This window comes from Carassius carassius, chromosome 18 (assembly GCF_963082965.1).
Source record: "Carassius carassius chromosome 18, fCarCar2.1, whole genome shotgun sequence".
Taxonomy (NCBI): Eukaryota; Metazoa; Chordata; class Actinopteri; order Cypriniformes; family Cyprinidae; genus Carassius; species Carassius carassius.
This window is the reverse complement of record NC_081772.1, coordinates 15383083-15407830: the sequence shown is the minus strand read 5'-3', so window position 1 is coordinate 15407830 and position 24748 is coordinate 15383083. Positions and strand designations below refer to the sequence as shown.

General features: G+C 35.6%; 1 protein-coding gene across 4 annotated transcripts in view; it reads left to right on the top strand.

Moving 5' to 3' along the window:
- The window catches only part of LOC132092527 (palladin-like), an 84452-nt gene that overhangs the window by 29761 nt on the left and 29943 nt on the right, over positions 1 to 24748 (top strand). For 3 of the 4 annotated variants that reach the window (XM_059498798.1, XM_059498795.1, XM_059498797.1), the window contains exons 3-11: positions 3789 to 3964; positions 5194 to 5260; positions 8249 to 8366; positions 8597 to 8665; positions 11614 to 11755; positions 12460 to 12483; positions 13564 to 13683; positions 15454 to 15829; positions 18589 to 18624. In XM_059498798.1, the coding sequence (XP_059354781.1) occupies positions 3789 to 3964; positions 5194 to 5260; positions 8249 to 8366; positions 8597 to 8665; positions 11614 to 11755; positions 12460 to 12483; positions 13564 to 13683; positions 15454 to 15829; positions 18589 to 18624 (1128 nt within the window). The remainder of the gene's footprint in view (positions 1 to 3788; positions 3965 to 5193; positions 5261 to 8248; positions 8367 to 8596; positions 8666 to 11613; positions 11756 to 12459; positions 12484 to 13563; positions 13684 to 15453; positions 15830 to 18588; positions 18625 to 24748) is intronic. The other variant, XM_059498796.1, reaches the window with a different exon arrangement.

Here is a 24748-nt window from a genome sequence, read left to right as displayed (position 1 = left end):
AAGACGAATGGGACTGAACCCCAAAATATTTTTTCGGTGTAGGCCAATGCATGTTGTTTCAAAAGCTGCATAGAGATACATTAGTTGCCAGTTTGCAGTTTAATGAACACACATCTATTGTATGTATAGTGGCATGTCTGGTATTGATGGCAATATGTGCTGTGGGTTTGAGTCATAATGCAGTTCATCAAAAGTGTTTCACAGCAAGCCGCGGTTCTTGAAATATGCTTACAAAGTGGTAATTCGAGAAAAGAGAGGAGAGAATTAATAATGAAGACAAATGAGGGAATAGCTGTAGACTGAGTGAAGAAGGGGTGAAGACGACAGATGCCCTTAATGCCAGATCTGGGCTTAATTTTGCTGTAGTTGCGGTAAAGCACACAAACGCTTTTGCCTTCACACAGGATCTGAAACACATGGACATGATGCTTTAGACGAGCAATTAGAAGCTTCTCCATCTGAATGTGATCAAGCAGACTCAAGCTAATCCACATTTAAATCTGCTTCCTGACCTCAATGACAGCGATGTCTCACAAGCAGAATGTCTTAGAATGAAAGCAGACTGATTTCACCACATAACAAACACAATGTCTGCCTGTCTCTGTGATTTATGTGAAACATTCCAGCTGCTGGACATACATGACCTGCACCTCTGTTCACTCTCGTGTCCTCTTAAAACATGGGATGCACTCATTTCTATTAACCTTTATACATTCAGCACTTACAAACTTACAAAAAACAAGCAATTTAAGTTAAAATAATATGTATGAAAAAAAAATCACTGTTGCCAGTAAAATTGAAATTCACCTTTACTATCCTTGTACCTTGATTATAATTATTATAAAGTTTAGTGAAATCTATAGCTGTTAGACATACTTTCTAGACAACATGTAATCCCCAGCCTTAGACATGTTCTTGTGCCATCAATTTTAATTAGTTTTATTAAACGTTTTGTGTTTTTGGAATTTAATCTAAACCACCAATAGTTCTTAAGGGGAAAAATCCCCCTCGCAGAACCAATAAGCTATTGATGCTTTGGTGAATCAGACACACACCTGTCCTGGCACCGTAAAATCAGCCATAACTCTCCCTCTCTAGATAAATGAATGTTTTAGTCTTGCACTTGCTTGTATGAGAGACAGAAAGAAATTAATACATATAGAGAACGGAACACTTTACACTTAATGTGTTTCATCTGATGCCATTAAATTGACTGTTAACCATCGGTTCTGAATAATAACATTTGAATCCATGAATATGATGTAATGTGTTGACATACTCGCTTGAGCAGCTTCTCTGTTCTCTCGGTGTGTACTGAGGAGTCAGAGAGGATGAGTGATAGATTAGGTGCTGTTGTCCGAGCCATGACTGGCAGAAGGGTGTGAAATAGAGCCGCCAAACCTTGGAATGTCTTGGAATCTTTCCAGGATTCACAAAGGTGTTCTAAAGTGACTCTTAACAGTTTCAAACATTCACACAAACACACAGCAGACACATTTCAGTTGTAATGTTACAGAGATCCTTCACTTTTATAGCCTTGGAGAAAAAATTAATGTTTAGGCATCTGATTTCAAATGCAGAGACAAAAAAATAATAATAATTTAGAGGAACGGTTCACCCAAAAATGAACATTCTTGTACAATTTATTCACCCTTGTGTCGTTCCCATAGCACTGTGGTTAATCTTTGAAACACAAAACACATCTTGAGAGGTTTCTATCACTCCACTGAAAGTTTCCAAAACAGTCTGGTGCTGTAAAATTAACTAATATTAAGTTTCTGAAGATATATGATCGCTTTATATGATGATGTACTGTATGAAAACAAAATGAGGTTTGTTCTAGTGTGTGATGCATGCACGTGCCATACAGTATATGATGAGCTGTATGTATGTCAATCATTGTTTAAATGTTAAAAAAGGCCTAAATTAAATCTGGTCATCATATAAAGGGACCATATCTCTTTACAAGAAGATTATATGGATTCATTATACAATGCCTTTATAACTTCTTTGGATTTTTAAGTTGTGGTTACCTGAACCCTTTCAATTTTCTGTAAATTATCTTTATAATTATCTTTATCTTTGTGTTTCAAAGATTAACCAAAGTCTTTGAAACAACATGAGGGTGAGGGTGAATTTTCATTTTTGGTTGAACTATGCCTTTAATGGACAAATGAACTCAGTTGGATACTGAGAATGAAGCAGAAAATGAATAAAGCCTCCGACTGCCGGGATGGAATGAAACGGACACAGGCTCAGGAATGTTGGGATTCTTTATAGAAGTCTTAATGATTTACCAGAGTATTTTAAGATCCTGAGACGAGCTGAATGAACGGCTGTGCGCCTAAAACAGAACTCATTCCAGGCGACTTCAGACACATTTTAAAGTGTGTGTGTGTGTGTGCGTGCCTATGCGGGTATATGAATGGATGAAAGTGGTCTGGGACACTTGGAGTACAAAGAAAACTTGAATGAATCGCCCAGTATGATGTATTATTGGAGAGGGTTTAGAGTCGCTGTGAACCAGACTGTGTGTTTATGTGTGTGTGTGTGTGTGTGTGTGTGTCTGTGTTTCCCGTAACAAACACTCACAGGTGCTTGAGACAGGTTTACTAGTTGTCATATTCATGCCTCAGGGGGATTAGAACACCGACTGACATCTCAAATAATTGATTTATAGAAATTGCATTTGATGTGTGTGCGGTGAGTAAAGATCTTTCCCTGCAGACTTTATGATTCCCAGACCTGTGTGTAACAATGAAGTGTGGTGTCCCCACTTTAGGTGTGTGAATGTTTGATGTGTCATATCCCAGCTGTGCACACACACCAATCTAAACATTCCTCCATGTCTGAAAACCGCTTAATTTGTGTTCAGCTAGTTTAGAGATTCTTTTTAATGTTTTACATTAATTGTCAGGACCTTGCAGGACTATTAATTTTGAAAAGCACAGATTAGATGTTCAAAATATGTATAGTAATATTTATTTTATTTTATATTTGTTTTTTTATCATTACAATACCCTACCATATTTATAGAAATGATTGAAAATTCAGACTTTTTCTAAATTCTGAGAAAATAAGTCAGATTAGTGAAAAACAAATTCTGATATTGACCCCCACCCCCCACACACCACCACAATTCCGAGTTTAAATTTTACAAATCTGAGTTTATGTCTCTTAATTCTGACTTTTTTCACAGAACTGCAGGTTTAAACAACTTTGACTTTTTTTCTCAGAATTCTGCATACTTCACATTAAAGTCACACACAACGCTTTACAATTTGACTGCCAGCACAGTATTTAAACTTTGATGAAAGTCTTCTTGATGAAAGAGTGAATGGTTTTAACAGAATGCGATGTTGATAATCTGGGAAATATCACTCTAATGAGGGAAATCTGCTCTCAGTTTCTTTAGGGTTGACTCACTCTTAGATGAGAGTTTTGGTGGGCATTAGTAATAACAGTTTAAAAACACACAAAGAGACTGTAAGAGAAAATTGATTGCAGCGACCAGTGGTTTTACAGTAAACATGACCTCAGTCCTTCATTTACATTTATTTTGCCTCTTTCTCACACATACATCATGGTCAGTACTGCTAGATTTAAGAGTCTTTGTGATTAATAGGTTGGTAGTTTCCCCTTTGCATTATTTGTGAGATAAATCAATGCATTTTTTTTTTTTTTTTATTACATCTAAATTAATTGAACAATATTTTAGCGAACAACATTTTAATATAATTGGGCACTCCCTTTGATTGACATGCCGTCCTCTCTGTTCCATTGGACAGGTGGTTTTGTGAGGGGCGGGAGCTGCACCACTGCCCTGATATCCAGATCTGTCGTAATGGTGACTTGCACACTCTGGTGATAACTGAAGCATTTGAAGACGACACCGGCAGGTACACCTGCGTAGCTTCCAACGCACTGGGAGCAGACAACACCTCTGCAGAGGTCTATATTGAAGGTGAGGTCATAGTTTAATCTTTTTTTTTTTTTGAGTAATCAAATATAATCATCCTTTATACAAGATAAATTATTATACAAGAAAGTATTTTCTTTCCGTTTCATGTTTTAAGCATAAGTCTAATAAAATCTAGCAAACTGATAAATGTTTAGAAATAGAAAAATAATGTGTATCGTAATGTGTATAAATGTGAAAATTATATATTTAGCAATTATGCTTTGCAAACAGTTCAAATGAAACGTAATTACTATCACAAAATAATTGCATTACTAATTAGAGGATGTTTAATAGTATTAAGGTGCGGTCACATTATTTAAATTTCATGGACATTTTGTAAAACTGCTTTATCCTCAAACTATGAGGTGAAGGATCTGTGCATGTTCTTCCTCACTTAACCTTTAACCCTTTGACCTCAGCTGACTGCTTAACTGCTATTTATTATCTAATAGCTCCTTATTTACCCAGTGCCATAAAAGTCTCTGTTACCTAACCTGAAGCACGTGGCAGGTTGTTTGGGTATGAAGTGACCTTAAATAATAGCCATAATAGCCGTAAGACTGCTTGTCTTTAAAGGCCAAGAATCCATCACGAATGTACAGCTCAAACAGAAGTCACTTTCAAACCAAGCAGATTTTCTGTTGGTCAGCGCAGTCAATTCATGTGACTAAATTGAAAATGAGTGAAATCTGCACAGTGAACTCTTTCACCTTTACATAAAACTCCTGATCACATTTATTCCTATTAAAAATGACTGGATTTCATCCATGCAGTTTTACTGAACAAAGGTAAATGTGACTGCACCTTTAATCAGTGCTTAAGGCCCGTTCACAACAAGAAGGATAATTAAAAAAATAATTAAATGATAGCTATATTTGCAACATACAATAATATTGTTTATCAACAGTGCATTATGCAACTATGTTGTCTGGCACTTGCTTGATTTTTAAAGAATGATGGATTCTGATTGGCTGTCATTGTTTTTATTGTTCATAAAGCTGTAAGTGATGAACTATCATTCCTCTGTGTTGTTATTGTTAAAGTTGTGGTGTGAACTTCGCTATTAACATATTAGTATTATTGTTAAAACTTTATAGTTATCATTAACTTATATCTCTTGGAGTGAACAAGCCTTTAAACAGTAAAAGAAAGACAACATGCAGCTTAAAATGTTTTAATCCGGAGGTAATGATATTCTCTTCCATTTTCTAATTATGTTTCTCTCTGTAAAGGCACTTCTTCCTCAGACTCAGAAGGTGAAGGATCTGTGTCGAAGTCTAGGTCCGGAGCCATGCCACAGTATGTGTGTTTCAGCATGTTCTACCTCCCAGGACCTTTAACCCTTTGACCTCAGACCCCAGCTTAACTGGTCCTGATTATGTATTATCTAATAGCCCATAATTTACCCTCTGCCATGAATGTTTGTATTACTCGTCCTGAAGAACATGGCAGATTGTTTGGGTATGAAGTGGCTTTAAATAATAGCCAAAGCTGTTAGACTGCTTGACTTTGAAGGCCAATAATCAATCAAGAATTTAGGAATCCTGTTGTCTAATCTTCTTACTTTGTGTGATCGCTTGAACTCTCTTCAATCACCTCTGATTCCTTCAGTCATCTGCTTATTTTTCTTTCTGTCATCTCTTGCCTTTACTGGCCTATCAGTCTTTCCTTACTGTTTATACAAATTATTAAGCATTTGGCTCTGGTTTCCAGTGACATCATCGCACCAATTTGGGATTACGCTTTCACTGGCTCCAAAGTTATTTATAAGGTGCAAACTGCATAGTGAAAATTCAGACAGTGTGGAGTGGATATAACTTCCCTCTTTGTGTGTGTGTAAATTGGTGCGTGTTAGAGAGCAATTACCCAACACAGAGAGCATGTAAACAATTTCCAACATTATACCGTTTATAACTTTTCTTAGCTTATATTTGTATATATTTGCTGTCTGAAATTTTCACTTTAAATTGAATGACTTGGGGCCAGATACACTAAACAGAGCAATTCCAAAAAAGCGCTAATGGGAGTGAACAAATTAAAGAACACAGACGCAGCCAGATCATTTCCATTATGATAAACAAATCTACCAAGAGCAGCGCAAATTAATACATGCTGTTTTGGGGTGTTAAAGGAAGACTCCACTTTTTTTGAAAATAGGCAAATTTTCCAACTCCCCTGGAGTTAAACATTTGAGTTGAACCGTTTTCAAATTTATTCAGCCGATCTCCTGGTCTGGCGGTAGCACTTTTAGCTTAGCTTAACATTGATCATTGAATCTGATTATACCGTTAGCATCTCGCTCAGAAATGACCAAAGAGTTTTTATATTTTTCCTATAATGTGTAATATCACTACGCCTGCTTCACCCATGGTACAACAGCAAAGTTCCTTGATTATTACGCCGGAATGAGAGAATAGTTCATAGCCATTTCAACCTAAAAAAATCACAACTTTACATTTACCGTCGGTCTTAGTACACACCTTGGAGGGTTCCTTTAAAAAATAGTGCAAATAGCAGTAATTTGACGAGTGCAGACATTAGTGAATCATGTTGCCTGATTCATTTTAATACACTCCTCCCATAAATTTGGCATCTGAAACTTCTACAAATGCATATTCAATAAGGTCAGGCGCAAATATAACTGTCCACACCTTTTCAGCACTAATTCTTCACTGTGCGTCTTTAGTAAAGCCTGACAGTACTATTTTAATGCCGAAACCCACATGGAAAGAACCTATATGTGGATATATGCGCATATATGAAACCTATATGCAATGTATATTCACATATATGCTGCATATATGCACATATATGATAATATATATATATATATATATATATATGCTGCATATATGCGTATATATACTGCATATATGCTGCATATATATGCCGTATATATACTGCATATATGCTGCAAATATGCAGTATATATATACTGCATATATGCTGCATATATGCGGATATATACTGCATATATGCTGCATATATGCGTATATATGCCACATATAGGCAAAATTGAGGTGCATATATGTGCATATACAGGAAATATAGGTCTCCTGTATTGCTTCTTCATATCCACATATAAACCCTATACATACAAGATATGTCTTCTATATAGCTAATGGCAGGATCTGGTCATTTTGTAGCTCATATCTCATTTTTGACTGTCATACATGATGCCTAGCTCATATTTTTTGTTTTGTTCTATTTGATTGATCTTGAGTAAATAATTAATGTACATTTCTACATTTTGGACTTTTATTTATGTTGCCTAGCAGCTATGGATTTTAATTTTACTATTATAGGTGAACATATAGGTGCATATATACTTGCATATATGTACCTATATAGGTATATGTATGCACATATATATGTGTACATATATGTACACATATGTGTACATATATGTGTGCATATATGTACATATATGTGTATATATATGTGTACATATATGAAAGTGAAAAGTGAAAGTGAAGTGACATTCAACCAAGTATGGTGACCCATACTCAGAATTTGTGCTCTGCATTTAACCCATCCGAAATGCACACACACAGAGCAGTGAACACACACACACACACACACACACTGTGAGCACACACCCGGAGCAGTGGGCAGCCATTTATGCTGCGGCGCCCGGGGAGCAGTTGGGGGTTCAGTGCCTTGCTCAAGGGCACCTAAGTCGTGGTATTGAAGGTGGAGAGAGAACTGTACATGCCGGCCCGGGACTCGAACTCACAACCTTTCGATTGGGAGTCCGACTCTCTAACCATTAGGCCACGACTTCCCCCTAAATGTGTACATACTGTATATATGTGTGCATATATGTACATATAATATAGGAAACCGGCCAATTTGATATATGTCACATCAATTAAAAACCTATATGTTTTTTTCTATTTTATTTTATTTTATTTCAGTTAACATTTCAATATTCAATATTTCACAATTTCAGTTTGTTAAATGTGACTTTAAACTGGGTCACATATAATAAAAATGTAACTTCGCTTGAAGAAATTTTAATGGATTGTGACGGAGCAAAAAGATTGATTCACTTGTCATTGCCCAACAAAATGTTTTCAACTTTCAGCCAGGATAATTCAAAATTCCCATTTTTTTTTCAGTCACAAGGTCTATTTCTTGGTTCAAATCTATATGAATATTGCAAGATGTGAGAAGATTTCTTTACTTTATATCTGAATGTTTTTTTGAAGGATGACTTTGTAGTGTTGATTTGTTCTCTCAGGTCTGAATGAGGTTTGTTTTAGTGTTGCTAATATTTTCTTTAAGGGCACAGAAGAAAACCAGCTCAGTTTCCTTGATGATACACACATCATCACCAAAGAGCCCAGATGCCCAACCCCGTCGCTCCACACTGGTCCAGCCGCTTTCTTCTACACCACAGAGAGTAAGAAACACACACACAGATTATACCTCCTATTTTGGCACTGACACTATATACTATAGAGTGCTGCAGGAATGAATGAGTCCTAAAACCTAAAAACAAGTTAGTAATAAGTTATCTACTACAATGACAATGTAGTAACAATGGAATGACAACAGCAGATGGACTTTCGTACTCTCGGGAAAGATCCATAATAACCACACTTATTGTCTCTCTTTCTGCCTCTCTGCCAGGTCCAGAGTCCAGTTTCTTCACTCTATGCTGGTAATGCTCCTGTTAAAGCACCCCCTACCTTTACTAAGGTAATGACACAGCCACACACACACATGTTTGTTTTTGTGAAAAGTGGGGACATCCCATAGGCATAATGGTTTTTATACTGTAGAAACTGTATATTCTATGGTCCTACACCAACCCTACACCTAACCCTAACCCTCACAGGAAACTTTGTGCATTTTTACTTTCTCAAAAAAAAAAAAACTCATTCTGTATGGTTTATAAGCGTTTTGAAAAATGGGGATAGTGGTTATGTCCTCATAAGTCACCCTCTCCTTGTAATACCTGTGTCATACCCATGTCATTATACAGAGTTGTGTCCTGATATGTCACAAAAACATGCCCACACACACACACACACACACACACACACACATATTTTAAGAAATTGACAGATTAATCATTGTATGAGCTGTACCAAATTATTCCAGGCCTGCTTTGTGTGTGTCGGTATGTGTGTGTGTGATTTGTCATGTGACTGTCTGTGCAGGCCTAGGCCTTCGTGTCATCATCATGGTCCTGAACAAACAAACTCACAAATAAAATGGCTGGATTGTAAAGACATACTTCTTTACCTGAACTTTAAATAAACATATAACATGTCATGTGTAACCACAAGCATGCTATACACATTTACACAAATCTTCAAAGAAAATGAACAGAACACAAAGTAACTCGCACACAGATGTATTAGAATTTATTAGGATTAACCCCTTGAGATGTATCATCTCGTTTTCGAGGGGGTCCTTACAATAAAACACAATTACAACTTAAAGAGCAACAAGATTACAATTAACAAAACATCAACAAACAGGCAAACAATAAAACACCACAAAAAAAAAAAAAAACAACAACAACAGTACACATAAAACAACGACAGTTTCAATGATAGCATGTGCAATCTACTTTAAAATAAGATAATAGAGATTGTTTAAACAACCGAAAATAAGTAATGGATCTAATATCTATAGGCAAATTATTCCAGTCTAGTACAGATTTAAACATAAATGCTCTCTTACCAATTGTTTTTTTAACACGAGGAACAAGAAAGTAAACTTGATGATTTGAAGAAAAGAGTACAAAGTATTGTTGTAGATAACTAGGATAATCAAAGTAAATGCATTTAAATATAAATTGGAGGCAGTGAGTCTGCCTTCTCACATTCAAAGATGGCCACTGAAGTGCATCATACATTGTACAATGGTGAGTGGAAAAAGAACATCCTAAAACGAATCTAAAAATTCTATTATATGCTGAACTAAGTGAGACAAGATCAGATTTTAATGCCGTCTGATAAACCACATCACAGTAATAAAAAAACAGAAATATTAATTGAACAACTAGTTTCTTACGAACACTATAAGAGAAGCAATTTCGAGATCAATGCAAAATACTCATTCCAACATTGACTTTTCGTAAAACATGATTAATATGTGGTTTAAAGAAGAGTTTAGAATCAAGCCATACACCAAGATATTTAATAGTGTCAACTCTATGCAGAGGAGTACCGTCTTTACATGAAATAACACAAGAACAGGTTTTAGAATTAAGTTTATGTCTAGAACCAAAAATCATAGTATATGACTTGGTTTTATTAAGAACTAATTTATTAGCCAAAAGCCAGTCTTGTAAACTATTAAAATCCGATTGAAGAGATAACTGAATTTGTAAAGGATCAGAATTACATGTATATATGACAGTATCATCCGCATAAAGTTGAACCTGACAATTTTTAAGAAGTAATGGTAGATTATTTACATAAATAGAAAAAAGAAGTGGTCCCAGAACTGAACCTTGAGGCACACCTCTTTGCTGAACCAGGAAATCAGATTTATTCCCATTCAGGACAACGCATTGTTTCCTGAATGTGAATTATATGAATTAAATAATATGAATTAAACCACAAAATTGTATTTTTTGAACAACCAATAGCATGAAGTTTATCTAAAAGCAAATAATGATCAACCAAATCAAAAGCTTTAGTCAAATCAAGAAAAATAGCACCTGTAAGCTTGCCATGATCTGAGCCTGAAAACACATCATTTGTAAACTTAAGTAATGCAGTAGTTGTGGAATGATTAGACCTAAAACCAGATTGAGATGATGATAGAATATTATTAATAGATAAATAATTTGAAAGTTGTTTATAAATTAATTTTTCCAAAACTTTAGATATAGAACATATAACAGATATTGGTCTATAGTTATTGATATCGAGTACATCACCTCCCTTATAAAGCAGAGTAATGCGTGCACATTTCCAGATCACCGGCAACTCACATGTAGACAAAGAAAGATTAAATAAATCAGCTAGTGGATACAAAAGAATATGTGAAGATAATTTAAGATACCTATTTTCAATTCCATCTTATCCTTCACCACTAGTCACTTTTAATTCATCAATGGCACTCTGAACATCAATTGGAGCAATCTTCCCAAATGAAAATGAACTATTACATGATGCAGTCTCATTACAAATATCAGTATTCAAGTAAGAGGCAGATACTAAAGTAGACCAAACTGAAGAAAAATGCTGATTAAATTCTTGCGCAATAGATAAGTCATGAAGTATTATATTATTATTAACTCTAATTTGATTAACTGAATTTTATTTGATGTATTAAAACTGTTTTTAATTTTATTCCAGAATTGCTTAGGATTTTTATAATGGAAAGAAAGACATTCTTTATAATAATTAGATTTAGCATTTCGAGTTTTTGTTTTGCATAAATTTCTCAAATGCCTATAGACTTCCCAATCAGCATTTCAGATGTATAAACAAACTCTTCGTCTTTTTTTTACTTTCATGGGTTGCTGACAGTTTCTCACCTCTGTGTCTGTTATGTCTTCAGTCTTCAGTGTATGTATTCGAGAATGAAAGAGGTGATGAAGAAAGAGCAGTCTGTTCTCTTTCCCTTTGTTTACCTCTCAGTCTGTGTTTCCAGTGTTAACCTGCGGTTCTCTTGCTCTGTAGATGTTGCAGGATGTGCAGGCATCTGAGGGTCAGGTGGTGGTCCTGGAGTGCCGGGTGAGAGGTAGTCTTCCTCTGTGTGTCCAGTGGTTTCGAGAGGGCCAGGAGATCCAAGACTCCCCTGACTTCCGCATCCTGCAGAAGAGTAAGAATAACTCAGACAACAATTTAAAGTGGCATTCAGTAGTTCTTTAGAAAGTGTTAACATCGCTGATCTTTATGTATTTTATTTCAGGATACCACAATGATGTTATATGCTGGGCTGTCATCTACTGACATTGATTTTTATGTAAATTACACACATACTAGGGTGTTTTAAGGTCAATTCACACAACAGACGCAGACAAAACATGACAATCGCCTGATTACAATATGTCACTTCTCACACATTCCAAGACCCAGCAAATGCATGTTTAATCATGTTTAATCTGCAAAAACAAGCACAGATTCCTATGGGGATTAAACACAGCTTTTTTTCATCCAATTTTGTGAATTTAAATGAAGGGCTCATCCAAAAATGAAAAATTCTTTCAATATTCACTTGATTTTTTCTGCGCAAAAGTCATATGGAACACTTATATAATATTTCATGGTAAATTGACATGCTTATTTTGTACTTGAAAACCTCAGAGTGATATTCTTTCAAATTCTCCTTTTGTGCTACAGGGAGAAAATTAAAACATCCAGTTTTGGAAAAAAAAATGAATAAATGTTAACAGAATTTTTTTTTTTTTGAGTAACTATTCAAACTAATTGAGAAACTATGTTTGGTTTATAGGTTGACTGAAAACTACTGATTTGCTGTTTTGTTTGTGTTTCTCTCTTATTCATATTTCCCTTTTTCATCAGAGCCCAGATCCGCAGCAGAACCTGGTGAGTTGTTTATTCCTGCTTCCACTTATCCCGTTTCCACTCCTCTTATTCATAAAACACTTTCCTCCAGATACATGTGTACATAAGGATTTATCAAGATTATAATTCTCTGTAATCCCAACATTTGTTACATCATTACTATGCCATATGCAGTACAGACTAGATATGACTTGTGAACAGTACAAACGCATGTCAACACCGCTTATGAGTCACATACTTTCACATATCAGTTTTTGTGGATGTGGGTGGCTCATTTTGAAGGCTCATTTTCTTGCTCTTAGGGTAGGAACCCTCACCTCTATCTTTGGGTTTTTCTCAATCTACTAAATGGTTCAGTAGGACATATATGGTCAAGGGAGTCATTCATTTCTAGGTCTGTCTCATTCAAAATCTAATTTGTCTATAGAAATTCCCAGATTGCATCATGAAAATCAGTGAGTATCGACCAGTCACTCAGTTCACAAATCATAAATGTTGTGAATTCGTCAGAAAAAGGGAGGGAAAGCACATTTCATAATGGTTTTATTCATTTGACGACAGTGACAACAAATAATGCATGATACACAAATGAAAGATTGAGTAATATATAGTAAATCTGTTGACAAATACCACCAACATTTTAATATGATCCTTGTAATTTGCTAGTGACAAATTGGGGTTCAGTTTACTGAATCACCTCATCGGAAACGTGGAAAAGGAATGAGACACAGCCTCTGTTTGTGGCAGTACACTGCTCTCTGTTATTAAATCACCTCTGTAAACATCAATTACCTGTCTAGATTCACCACACCTGTCTGTCTAATTGTCTGTCACCTTTTATATCCCTTCCTCATTACAGGAAATGTGATTCTCATGTCTCTGGAGAAAGCATTGTTGGATGCTCCATAACAGCAGTAGATAATGTTGTAAAACTGGCCAGTTATAGTAACTTGGATAGCTAATTAATTTGAATGATTTAAGTATATGTTCATGTTTGTGTTTGTGTGTCACCGTGTAATTGATTGAATCTGTTACTGATCTGGCTTTGCTTGTGATGTCGATGACTCTTTTAATTGACGGCTCCTGTGATTGGTCTTGCAGAGGAAATCTGTACTTTGGTGATTGCGGAGGCGTTCCCTGAAGACGGAGGTCTATTCTGCTGCACTGCAGCTAACCAGTACGGCTCAGTTAATAGCACTGCACAACTCACTGTCACCCCAGGTGCGTTTACACTGTATCTAAAATAACTATATATGAGATTAAAGTTCATGGTAATGTAAATATTAAAGTAGCCCGGTGATATGTGCATGAGGTTCAAATTTAAAGAAACGTATTCATTCAGTTTAATAAATAACAAGCATCTATCTTGATCAAATGTTTGGGGTCAGACTCAGAGAGAAATTTTAAATGCTTTTGAAAATCTCTTTTGTTCACCAAGGCTGCATTTAGAAAACATGCATTAAAAACAGCAGTGCTGGTAAATATTATTACTATCAATCAATTAATCGATCAGTCAATCAATAATTTTATTCTTATGGCAAAACTGAATTTTCAGTCTTCAAGTGTCTCATGAATCTTCAGAAATCATTCTAATATGCTGATTTGAATATCAAGAAATTTCTTATTATTAGTAATTTTGCAAAAAAAAAAAATTGTACATCCTAATCATTTATTGGAAAAATGTTATACTTGTTTTACAGGTTTTTTTGATAAATAGAAAAAAAGGAAATTAGTTAAATGTAGAATTCTACAATAAATAATTGTAGAAATGATCTTACTAACCCAAAACTGTTGATAGTGGATATATAATATTACCAAATTCTTGAAGAAAGAATATTTTTTAAATAAAGACTTGCTTTCAAAAAATATATCTTGTATTAAGCTTATTTTCTTTTACAAGCATAAATCATAAATTATTTAAACAAAACGTAGTGATGTTTACATAAAGCTCTTTACACATCCAAAAAAGAAAATAATTTTGACATTTACTCGCCTTGTATGACTTTATTTTTCTTCCTGCGCAAGAGTGAAATGGAACACTTTTATAATACTTATATTGTAAATTTATAAATCATAAATGACTTAAACAAGTAGTGATGTTTACATAATGCTTTTTCGTACACAAAATGAATGGCTCCTGTTTATGCCCTCAGTCCAGTATTCTTTTGAGTGTTAGATGTAATATGACATGAGTTGAAAGAAGGCCAAAGAATAAATAAACCTCTGAATAAAACAAAATTAAGCACAGTTAACAGTCAGTCAATGGTTTCAACATTACAGCATGCTCTCATATTAAGTAATAAATATACGTGATGTAACACAGTGATTTCATTTATTTACAAAGCAGTAACTAAAATATCCTTTCCAAAAATGTCATAGTAACTCCATCTGTGATCTTTCTGACATTTTACGGGGCCCACTGTGGTACATCTTGAAAACATGTCAATTGCATGAGGCCAACCAGTCACATCCTGTCCACAACACTCGGAGTGTGGGTGAGGAGAGAGGTGATAGCTGTATGTGCTAAATGACCAAGAGAGGAGAGGGATGAATATTTATACTGCATGATGGAGTTAGTTTACTTATATTTCCAGGAGTCCTTAAGCCTCAAGTTTACTACAGAGCCATTTAAGTGAATCTGAGACAATCTCAGCCAGATTTCATGTCTGATATGATATGGATTATGTTTTATCTGTGGATTAACTGTTTATCCAGGATTATAGGTAGTTATAAAACATTTTCTTTCACTTTAGGTGTGTATCAGCATTTTGCAATGATTGTTAAAGCATTGTAAAAACTGATTGTTCTACAATGACAAAACTATGAAATGATTTCCTGTATTACTCATATACCCCATATTTCCGCTTTTATTCCATTGAAGTGGATTGTGACGTGGGTCATCTGGATTTCATCACCCACTTGACAGGAAAAGAAATCTGTTCTCACCCTATAATGAACTGTACTATGTCTTCTGTTATCTTGGATTTCTAGTTGTTGAAGAGTTGCCCAGCAACGGCGTATCTGAGGATGATAGTGTGTTTGAGGACAACCAATCGTTCCCGCCTCCTCCTTTGACTGAGATTAGTTTGTTGGAAGTCCCACCCAAAACCCCTCCGAGTGCAGAGGCCTTCCAGATCAATGAGCTGGAAATCTGGCCCAGGGTCACTGCGCTGCCTGTTCAGGTCTCCACCGATAAAGAGCCCCATGAAAGTCTAAATGACAGACCTCTACAAAATGGTCAGGCCTTAAACAAGCCACCAGATGAGAGTCTACCATCACCTTCAAGTGTGAAGAAACCAGTGGCTCCGCCTCCATCACCATTAATGGTTAAGGCTCCACCCCTCCCCATCAAACCCAAACCTAAACTGTGAGTACTGCAGTTGAATCCTGTACATCATCACAACCTTGTATTTATGAAGCTATTACATGTAAGTACATTTAAGAGTTTTGTAACTTTTAGCTTTGAATCCATCCATATGTTAGTGCAAGTGTTCACATTTGGCAGATAAACGCATTTCAAGTTTACAGTGTTTTTCAAGGAAAATTAACCAAAATGTTGATGACTCATCCTGCACTAGACAGATTTTTATCCAATCAAATACACTATAGAATGAGAATGTCCCTCCTACTAACACCGCCTGCTACTGCCTAAAGGGTAAAAGAAAGCTTCCACTAGGAACTGACTTTTAGAGTTTATACTGCATTCAATTAAATAAAAGTACACTACCTTTCAAAATTTTGGGGGCAAGATATTATATTTTTTGAAGAAATCAATATTTATTTAATAAGGACACAGTAAATTGAGCAAAAGTGACAGTAAAGACATATTATGTTACAAAACATTTATGTTTCAAATAAATGCTGTTCTTTTGAACTTTGAACTATTCATCAAATAATCCAGAAAAAAATATTGTATCGCATTTTCCACAAAAATAGTAAGCATTACAGCTCATTCAGCATATAAGAGTGATTTCTGAAGGATCATATGGCACTGAAGACTAGAGTAAGACTGCTGAAAATTCAGCTTTACCACCACAGAAATGAATTACATTTTAGAATATAATAAAATAGAAACTCATTTTAAATTGTAATAATATTTTACAGTAATGTTTTACTGTATTTACGATCAAATAAATGCAGCCCTGATGAGCATTAGAGACTTCTTTAAAAAAAAACATAAAAGATCTTACTGAACTCAAACTTTTCAAATGGTGGTGTACTGTGCAGAGTGTCTGTACGTATGTAGGTGTTTAGTATGAATGCAATGCATCATAATGCCACTGTTATGTGACCAATGACTTGCATTTGGTGTTCTCTGCCATTTACAAATTTAATGACTCCCATTCTGTGGCCTCATGGGATATAATAATAATATAGTATAATGACCAGCTGATGCAGAGTATGTCATCCGGGTATTTCTTAATGAATAATGCACATTCGGACATACAATTTACTTTGATGTGCATCTTTCATCATGTTAAATAATATGAAAGTAGCCATATTTTTAGTATACCCTACCAGCATCAAACCAATAAACATATTGTAAGTGAAATAAACGCAGAAGTGTTTCTGTGGTAATGTACTACCCCCAGCTGCCTGTGTATGTCAGTAGGTGGTTTAATGGGAAAGCCCCACTTAGAGAACAAATGCATTCCATTCCTTTATCACCATGTCAGAGACCGGGCATTGCTGCGTGCCATAAATCACTGGGTGATGCGTGTTTGCATACGTGTTAGCAGTTGTGCTGTGACTCCAGTTGGATTTCAGATGGAGTATTTGCTTTTGTATTGGATGTATCTGATTCTACACTATTCATCATCTGTTGTAGTGTTAGTGATCTGACTGTGGATTTAGGTGTACTGTTCAATGCCTGAAGGTAGCTGGCTGTAGATTACGTAGTAGGTGCAATCTTACTGTAACTAGAACTGTTCCAGGTTTTAAAGACAGCATCCCTAAGTTTAGGGTCAAGATAAGGTTAAGTGCACTGCCCAAGGGCACAACATTAACATGCAGGGCAAGCCAGTACCTACATGCCTGCGATTAGTCCCAGTGACTCTCTAAGATGCACTGGTTCTAAGAGCTCAAGACTGCGGCTACAATCGACAAAAAACATTTGACAATTAGTTATTTTTTTATTTGTCTAAGCTAGTCAGGAAAAGATATTTATGTGAGTTTGTCAGACTTCATCTCGTTAAAGTGTTCAACTCATCTCTGTTTCGTCATGTAGTATGCATGTAATGAGAAGAACAAAAACATGCAGTGTATACCTGGCTTTAGTGTTTGAATCAGACTCGGTCAGTGAAATGATCAGAGCTGCATTTGAGTTCACAACTCGCTAAACCAGTCCATTTTTAGTTATTTCCGATTAGTCTGTTTATAGAGTAAAGATAATTACAACATGGTGGTCATATATTCTAAAGAAATGAAAGATATTTAACAAAAATAATATTGTTCACTGTTTAGCAATGAGGTCAGAGTGGATGACGTTGCACCCAAAGAATCATAGCATTTAACATTTTAATCAATTGTTTTTGCTTACAGCTAATTAAATGAGAATTGTTACATGAGCTTTTATTCTGGCTGTGATTAAAGCATGAAATTGCAGATTCATAAACATGAATTGCAGCAACATAAAAGCAAAATTGTCTCAGAGGGAGGGACTCTTTGTTGACTCTATAGGCAGAGCCAGTCTCATATAAAAATGTAGTTTGGCTCTGTAATCTTGTTTGGATTGTGTGTGGCATTGAAGTTTGTGTGTGTGTGAATGTGACATTAGGCTCTTGTGGTCACATATCTTTACACAGGCCTACTTATTTATTTGAAAAGACTATTCAATTGTTTGTCTCTTTGGTTATTGACTGATTTCCATTTGATTCAGGTGACTTTCCTTCTTTACAACCCTGGAAAAGTAGCATGTGTGAGTGTTTAGTGGGTGGATGTTGGGAAGACATAGAAAATAAAAAGTAAATTGTGTGCATTCGCTTTAGTGTAAACTCAATAAATCATATAAATGGAAAGCTTTGCATTGTGTACATGCTGTACCAGGAATACAGGGCAACATTTAGTCCTTGTGGTTTTATTTGTGACTTTCCTCCGTACATTTCCCCATTCATTCTGTGATTCCAGATCAGATGAGCAAGCAGACGACCTCTCAAATGAAAGGTAAAACAAAGAATAGGTTGCTGCGACCTGAGTGTGAGTAACGTATATGTGTGTGGGTTTGACGGGCATGTGAATAGGTATGAAAGGCTATGAAAATTGTTTCTTGTCATAGATGAGGTCCAAGCTGAGGTTTAAATGGCATGCTGTTTTGTAAAACCCCGTTTTTGCTTGAGCTTCTGCAAGTTATTGCCATAAAAAGCTGCTTCCCCAAAAGTTTTTCCACTGTAACGTCACAAATCAAATGCTAGAAACAACACTACAGGTAGTGAGACCCTCCTCCCCCATCGAAAAAAAAACACCCCCTACTACTTTCTACCAGCAGTAGTCACTTCAGCTTGTCATTTGGTTGTAAAAACAAGAATTTTATAATTGTACCATTACCCAGGGGTTATTTCTGCATGCTGTGTGGCAGGTTATCGTTTCTCTGCTTCCTCCAGGTACAACCAGTCCTGAACCCTGCCTTCTGACCCTCTGATCCCGTTTACACATTCCAGCTGATTTCCTTTAGATATTCCCATAACTTGCTGTTCACATCAGTGCTTTGAATAAAATGATGAAGTGGGAATTTAAGGTCACGTTGTAGCTGCTGACATTTAACTTTTACAGGTCCCCTGTGATCTGAAACTTTATTTCAGCATTAGGGTGATTTATTCATTACATCTGTGATTATGTTGTTTGCCGAATTACCATAAAGCAATTAGAAGACAAGTGGAAAGTATGAGTTTGCAGCTCTGGTCATGTTCTTTGAGTAAGCTAATAAAAGGGTGAGAAACTTCACCTGGTTTCATGTTTCAGCGATGGGCTTTTGCTGGCACAACAGCATTGCTTTAATATGATGCATGTCTTATAAAATAAATCAATCTGGTGGTGCATATTAAAAGTCTTTAATTTGGAGCAATTGCTTGCTTGTAAATATGTTAGTCTTTTCTCAGCCATTTCTCCCTTCTATAGCTAGTCCATCTTGGGCAGTTTACCCAAAAATGAACAGTTTGTCATAGGTCCTTCACCCTCATGTCATTCCGAACCAAACTTGGCAAATTTTTTTAAATGCATTCTGTTCACACTTTTCCATATAATGAAAATGTATGAGGACCGGGGCTCAAGCTCCAAACTGACAAAAAAAGCATCATGAAAGTGTGATCACATAAACCATCCTTTACTTTTTCATAATTTGAAGAGATCTCCTACTAAAAAATTTACTTTCACCTAAATTTAACAGTTTTAAGACATTCATTGCCAAACTAAATGCATGACCCACAGAAAGATACCAGCTTGGCTTTGAATTTATATTGGTGGGGCATTAGATGTGCTTTTTCATTGTTCCTAACCACATGTTGAGTGAACATCCTTCATCACTTCGTTTAACACCTTTCCACTCTTCATTTTTGTGAACATGTTAAAATGTCTTCACACTTGATCCCTTGTTAGCTCTCCATGCCTATGATGCTACACCCTGCAGTGATACATGCCATACAGGAAACTGTGCAGTGTGCTTTGGCAAAATTAGTTTGACAGCAGGAGGGCCCTTGTGATATAGCATGTCCTTCAGCACAGGAAGAGAAAGAGAGAGAGACAGAAACAGAGGTGTGAATGAGCAGGGTGTTTAGTGGGTGTACACCTGCAGTCAACTCAGAGGAAAGGCTTTGTTGGTCAATTCTGAGGCAAATATGGCATATAAAAATTAACCTTTATAATGAAGGCACATTACTCAATTTGTGACATTTATCTGAACAACTAAATCCCTGTTAGAGCCAAGGTTTTATTTTCAGAGGATCATCTGAGTAAGAGAGAGATGGGTGTGTGCACCTCTGATTTATGAGCTTGGTGGGCTGAAAACACAGGGGTTTTATGGGAACATGCTTCCCAGTGTGTCAAGTCCGTACCACACTGAAATGATAACACCTGGAGATTGTAAAGAAACACAGAGGCAGAAAGTGAGAAGACTGTCTGCATTATGCTCTAGGGTAAACGTGCTTTCCCACATGTACATATTCAGTATGTATTTTTGTGTGTATGATGAATTAAAGATAGGCAGCAGGTGGTGTCTGATATCGGTGTCTGATATCAGCTGTACAGGTTGATGTATGTGTGTACCAACATAGTGAGACATTTCATAAAGCCCCTTTGAATTAAAGCTGGATTATAATACAAACCTATTTGTGCTGTAGGTTTGTGGGAGGGTGAAAGCCTTCTGAAAATCTTGTTTGAAGCCTTTTTTTTTTCTGTGTATCAAATTAACATCAATTCTTCCTTCATGAGAACACAGGATATGTTTTCGTAAATGTACTGCCTGTTTGGTTTTAGATTCTATTTTTGGCATCAGCATAGTGGTTATTTGATACCACCACTCACACTGTCTGAAGATTTCTGAGAAGTAAGCAAGCCCCTAAAGTGTTCTGATACCAGTTGGCGAAGACTATATACCCGAAGAAAAAAAGTTGGTTGGAGTGCAGGGGTCTCACAACTTTATATTATATATACTCTACAGTTCAAAAGCTTTCTTTCTGTTTTTTAATCCTAAAAAAGTAATGCTTTTATTCAGCAAGGACACATTAAATTGATTTAAAATAACACTTTTAAATTATTAAATTACATTTTTAAAATATTTTTTTTATTTTAATGTTTTAAATTGCAACACAATTGCTGTTTTTACTGTATTTTTTAAAATCTCACCCACCCTAAACTTTTGAATTTACATTTATTCATTTAATTGTAGATTATAAAACAAATATTTTTATTTTTTAACTAATTGATCGATTGATAATTCATTTTATAAAATTACCCCTGAATTTAATAGCCAGTGATCACCATGCAATATATATATATATTTTATATACAATAATTTATAATTACTATTATTTTTGGTGGAAATTGCTTTCATAATCCACTCAATTCAAATATTTTCAAAAATATTCAAAGGTTCATATTTGCAGTTTAAATAAGCGTGATGCTTTTGCTATACACAATCTCTAAAAACTAACTCTTTTGCTCCAATTATGGAGTTGCTTTGAGATTTGAGAAATGTAAGAAGTAATACTCTTACGTCATGTTGTTCTTATGAGATTTGAGATCAAACATCTGTGAAAGTGAATCATTTTTTGCTAACTTTATTTTTTGTACCATGTTTTAGTGACTTATGAAGGGTGAGGTGAGGGGTAGAGCAGATCCTTTTACATTCTTCCAGGAAGTAAAAGCTGTTGTCTCCTGTCAGAGTCAGCCAGTCAGGCAGTAATCCTTCACTTCCTGTGACAAAAGGACCAGCCTGTGATGTATAAATGCACCATATTGACTCAGAGGTCATGACCCGATGAGCCAGAATTCCACACCCCACTTCATCAGGTGTCTGTGAGCCAGACAGACGCAAAATGTCTCCTAGGAAGCCTCTTTGAAGTAAATGATGCAATAATTGATCTCCTTATTCATTATGTGTTTATATTTTAACGATTACTCACCATAACAGTGAGGATTTTTGTTTTTTAAGGATTAGTGGATTGCCATGGTGGCAAAAGTAGATGAGAGAAAGACAGACAGAGATAAAGAGTGTGACAGAGAGGATAACAGATGAGAAAGGAAGTCTTTAATCCTCGCTGAAGTGCTTGTATCACTATCTTCATGCCGACTGCATTGCTGCCATACCGCACCGCCTGCCACAAACCTCCATGAACCGCAGTGGGGTTGTTGTCATGGACACTAGAGACAACTGCAGCAAACTGAGGGTTGTTCTCAAACAATCCGGTCACATTTCAGTGAGCTCTCTTATTCTTGACCGCAACCACACCAGATTACTCTAAAATTAATGGGGTGTTTAGTTTTAGATGTCGTGCTTGATTTTACAGTGCTGATGTGATTATTGTGGTAGTATGTCCGTTTTATTCTGATCAATTTAGTTCCAATGAAGGAGGTCTAATAGCCTGAAAAACTTAACTTCATTTCCCAGTCAGTGGTAGTAGCTCTGAATTTCACCATTTCTGTCAGGTTCTCCAGTCAGTTTTTCAATTTAAATCATCATGGTAGTGAACACCGATAAAGCTTTAGCACTGAGGTCACGGTGTACTGCTAAAACCATGCTAGTGTTGGTCAGTTGGTTGCATTTCTGCCGAGTGACTAAGCGCTGTTTCTCAAAGCTGCTTTGTTTATAAGGTGTTGCTTGTAAAAACACAAATGGTGTATTAACAATCATTTTCTTGCACAGGCGTTGTGTGTGGTTTAGAAGCACATCCAAATAAAACCAGCATATAGTGACGCTTTATACAAGACAAATCCATTTAAACGCTACAAAAAAAAATGGTTTATTGCGGACGATTTTGTTGAGTGACACAGATCCCCAAACATTTTCCTGAAATTCTTGCACCTCTGCAGATAAAATGCACAAATAGGTTTTTCTTGGACTTGTGAGCCTCATTTTTTTAATTAACCCAGAGTTTCCACTGTGGACTGTGGACTTTTATTTAGTGTTTATTTATATATGACAATTGAGACTCATAAAAATACTGTAGATAATTGCTAATTGGCAAGGTAGGTAATTACTGTAGCAAGTAGCCTGAAAGTAGGTACAATACTGTTAAAAATTTGAGGTTGTAAATATTTTTAAAAAGAAGGAATAAGTCTCTTATGCTTATCAAGGATGCATTTATTTGTTCAAAAATACAGTAAAAACTGTAATTTGTAAAATATTATTAATGAATTCATTTTATTAAATGTGTGTAAAGTATAATTATTCTTGTGCTGATTCATCAAAGCTGAATTTTTTAGCGTCTTCAGTGTCACATGATTTATTGCTCAAGAAACATTTCTTATTATTATCAATGATGAAAACTGATAATATTTTTTATGGAAACCATGTTACTCATTTTATTTTAAAACAATTTCAGTATACTTCGATGAATAAAAAGTTCAGAAGAACAACATTTATTCTTTTGTAACAGTATACACTTTAGTGTATAGAGTTGCTTTTGATCATTTCAATACACCCTTTTAAAACAAGTGTGGTCTGAAAGTAGGTATTGATGATGCTGCTTATATGTGGTTATATAAATAAAATACACATTTGAATTACCCCAGCATGAAAAAGTTAAACAAATTTATCATAGTTAACTTGCAAAAACATTAGCTTTGTTTTTGACAAGTTCAGCCAGTTCACTGTAGAATGATTGAGCAGCACAGTGTGGCCAAGAAGTGCAGAGTGAAGACTATGTGCAGTCCTTATAAGGAGACGGGGGGGATCGGAGGGGGATCGGAAGCTCAGTGCTGTATTGGCTAGTGGTGTTAAAGTGACCACTGGGAACAGAGCAGCTTTCCAAATATGGAAGAGAGAGTCCAGAACAGGCTACCATCTCAATAAAAAAAATATATATTTCACTAGAGAAAGAGAAAAAAGTGAAAGAGAGAAGCAAAAGTGGTTTAAGAGTCAAAAAAACTAGTCATTTAGAAATTATGAAATAGTTCCGATGCTGGTTATGGAATACAGAATGGTAGTTCACATTCATAGATTAAAGGCCATATTTATAGAGGTTTGATGTAAAACAGAATACTTTTAGTTAGGTATAGTTTACCCAAAAAAGAAAATCCATTTACTCACCCTCATGTCATTCCAGAACTGTATGACTGACTTTTTTGCAGAACACAAAATATATTTAAATGTTTTTTTTTTTTTTTTTTTTATCAGTGTGGTCCAAAACAACATTAGACCTCATTGAGTTTCAGTGTATGGACAAATCTTTTTTTCTATTTTCATTTTTGGATGAACCATTCCTTAAGTGTATGACTGCTTGAGAATGGGGTGATATTGTAATGAGAGAGCGGTGCACTTGTGTGGAAACAGGATAGAAAATTAGAGTCTTAACCGATGGCCTGGTCAAGAGCTTAAAGGTCTTTGTCTGGACAGTAGACAGAAATATTTGGTATATGAGACACATAGATAGTAATAATTTGTAAGAAAGAGACTCACTATCTATGACACATTCTCACAGTCTCTGGCACTCTGGGAATTGCATTGTTTACAGATTTGCAGATAATTGTTTGGTTATTTGGGAATACTGTGGGCAGCCTGACAGTTAAAGGTGAAGTGTTTAAGATGAAAAAATACTTAAAGCGATAATTCACTATTTTCTAAAATCCATTATAT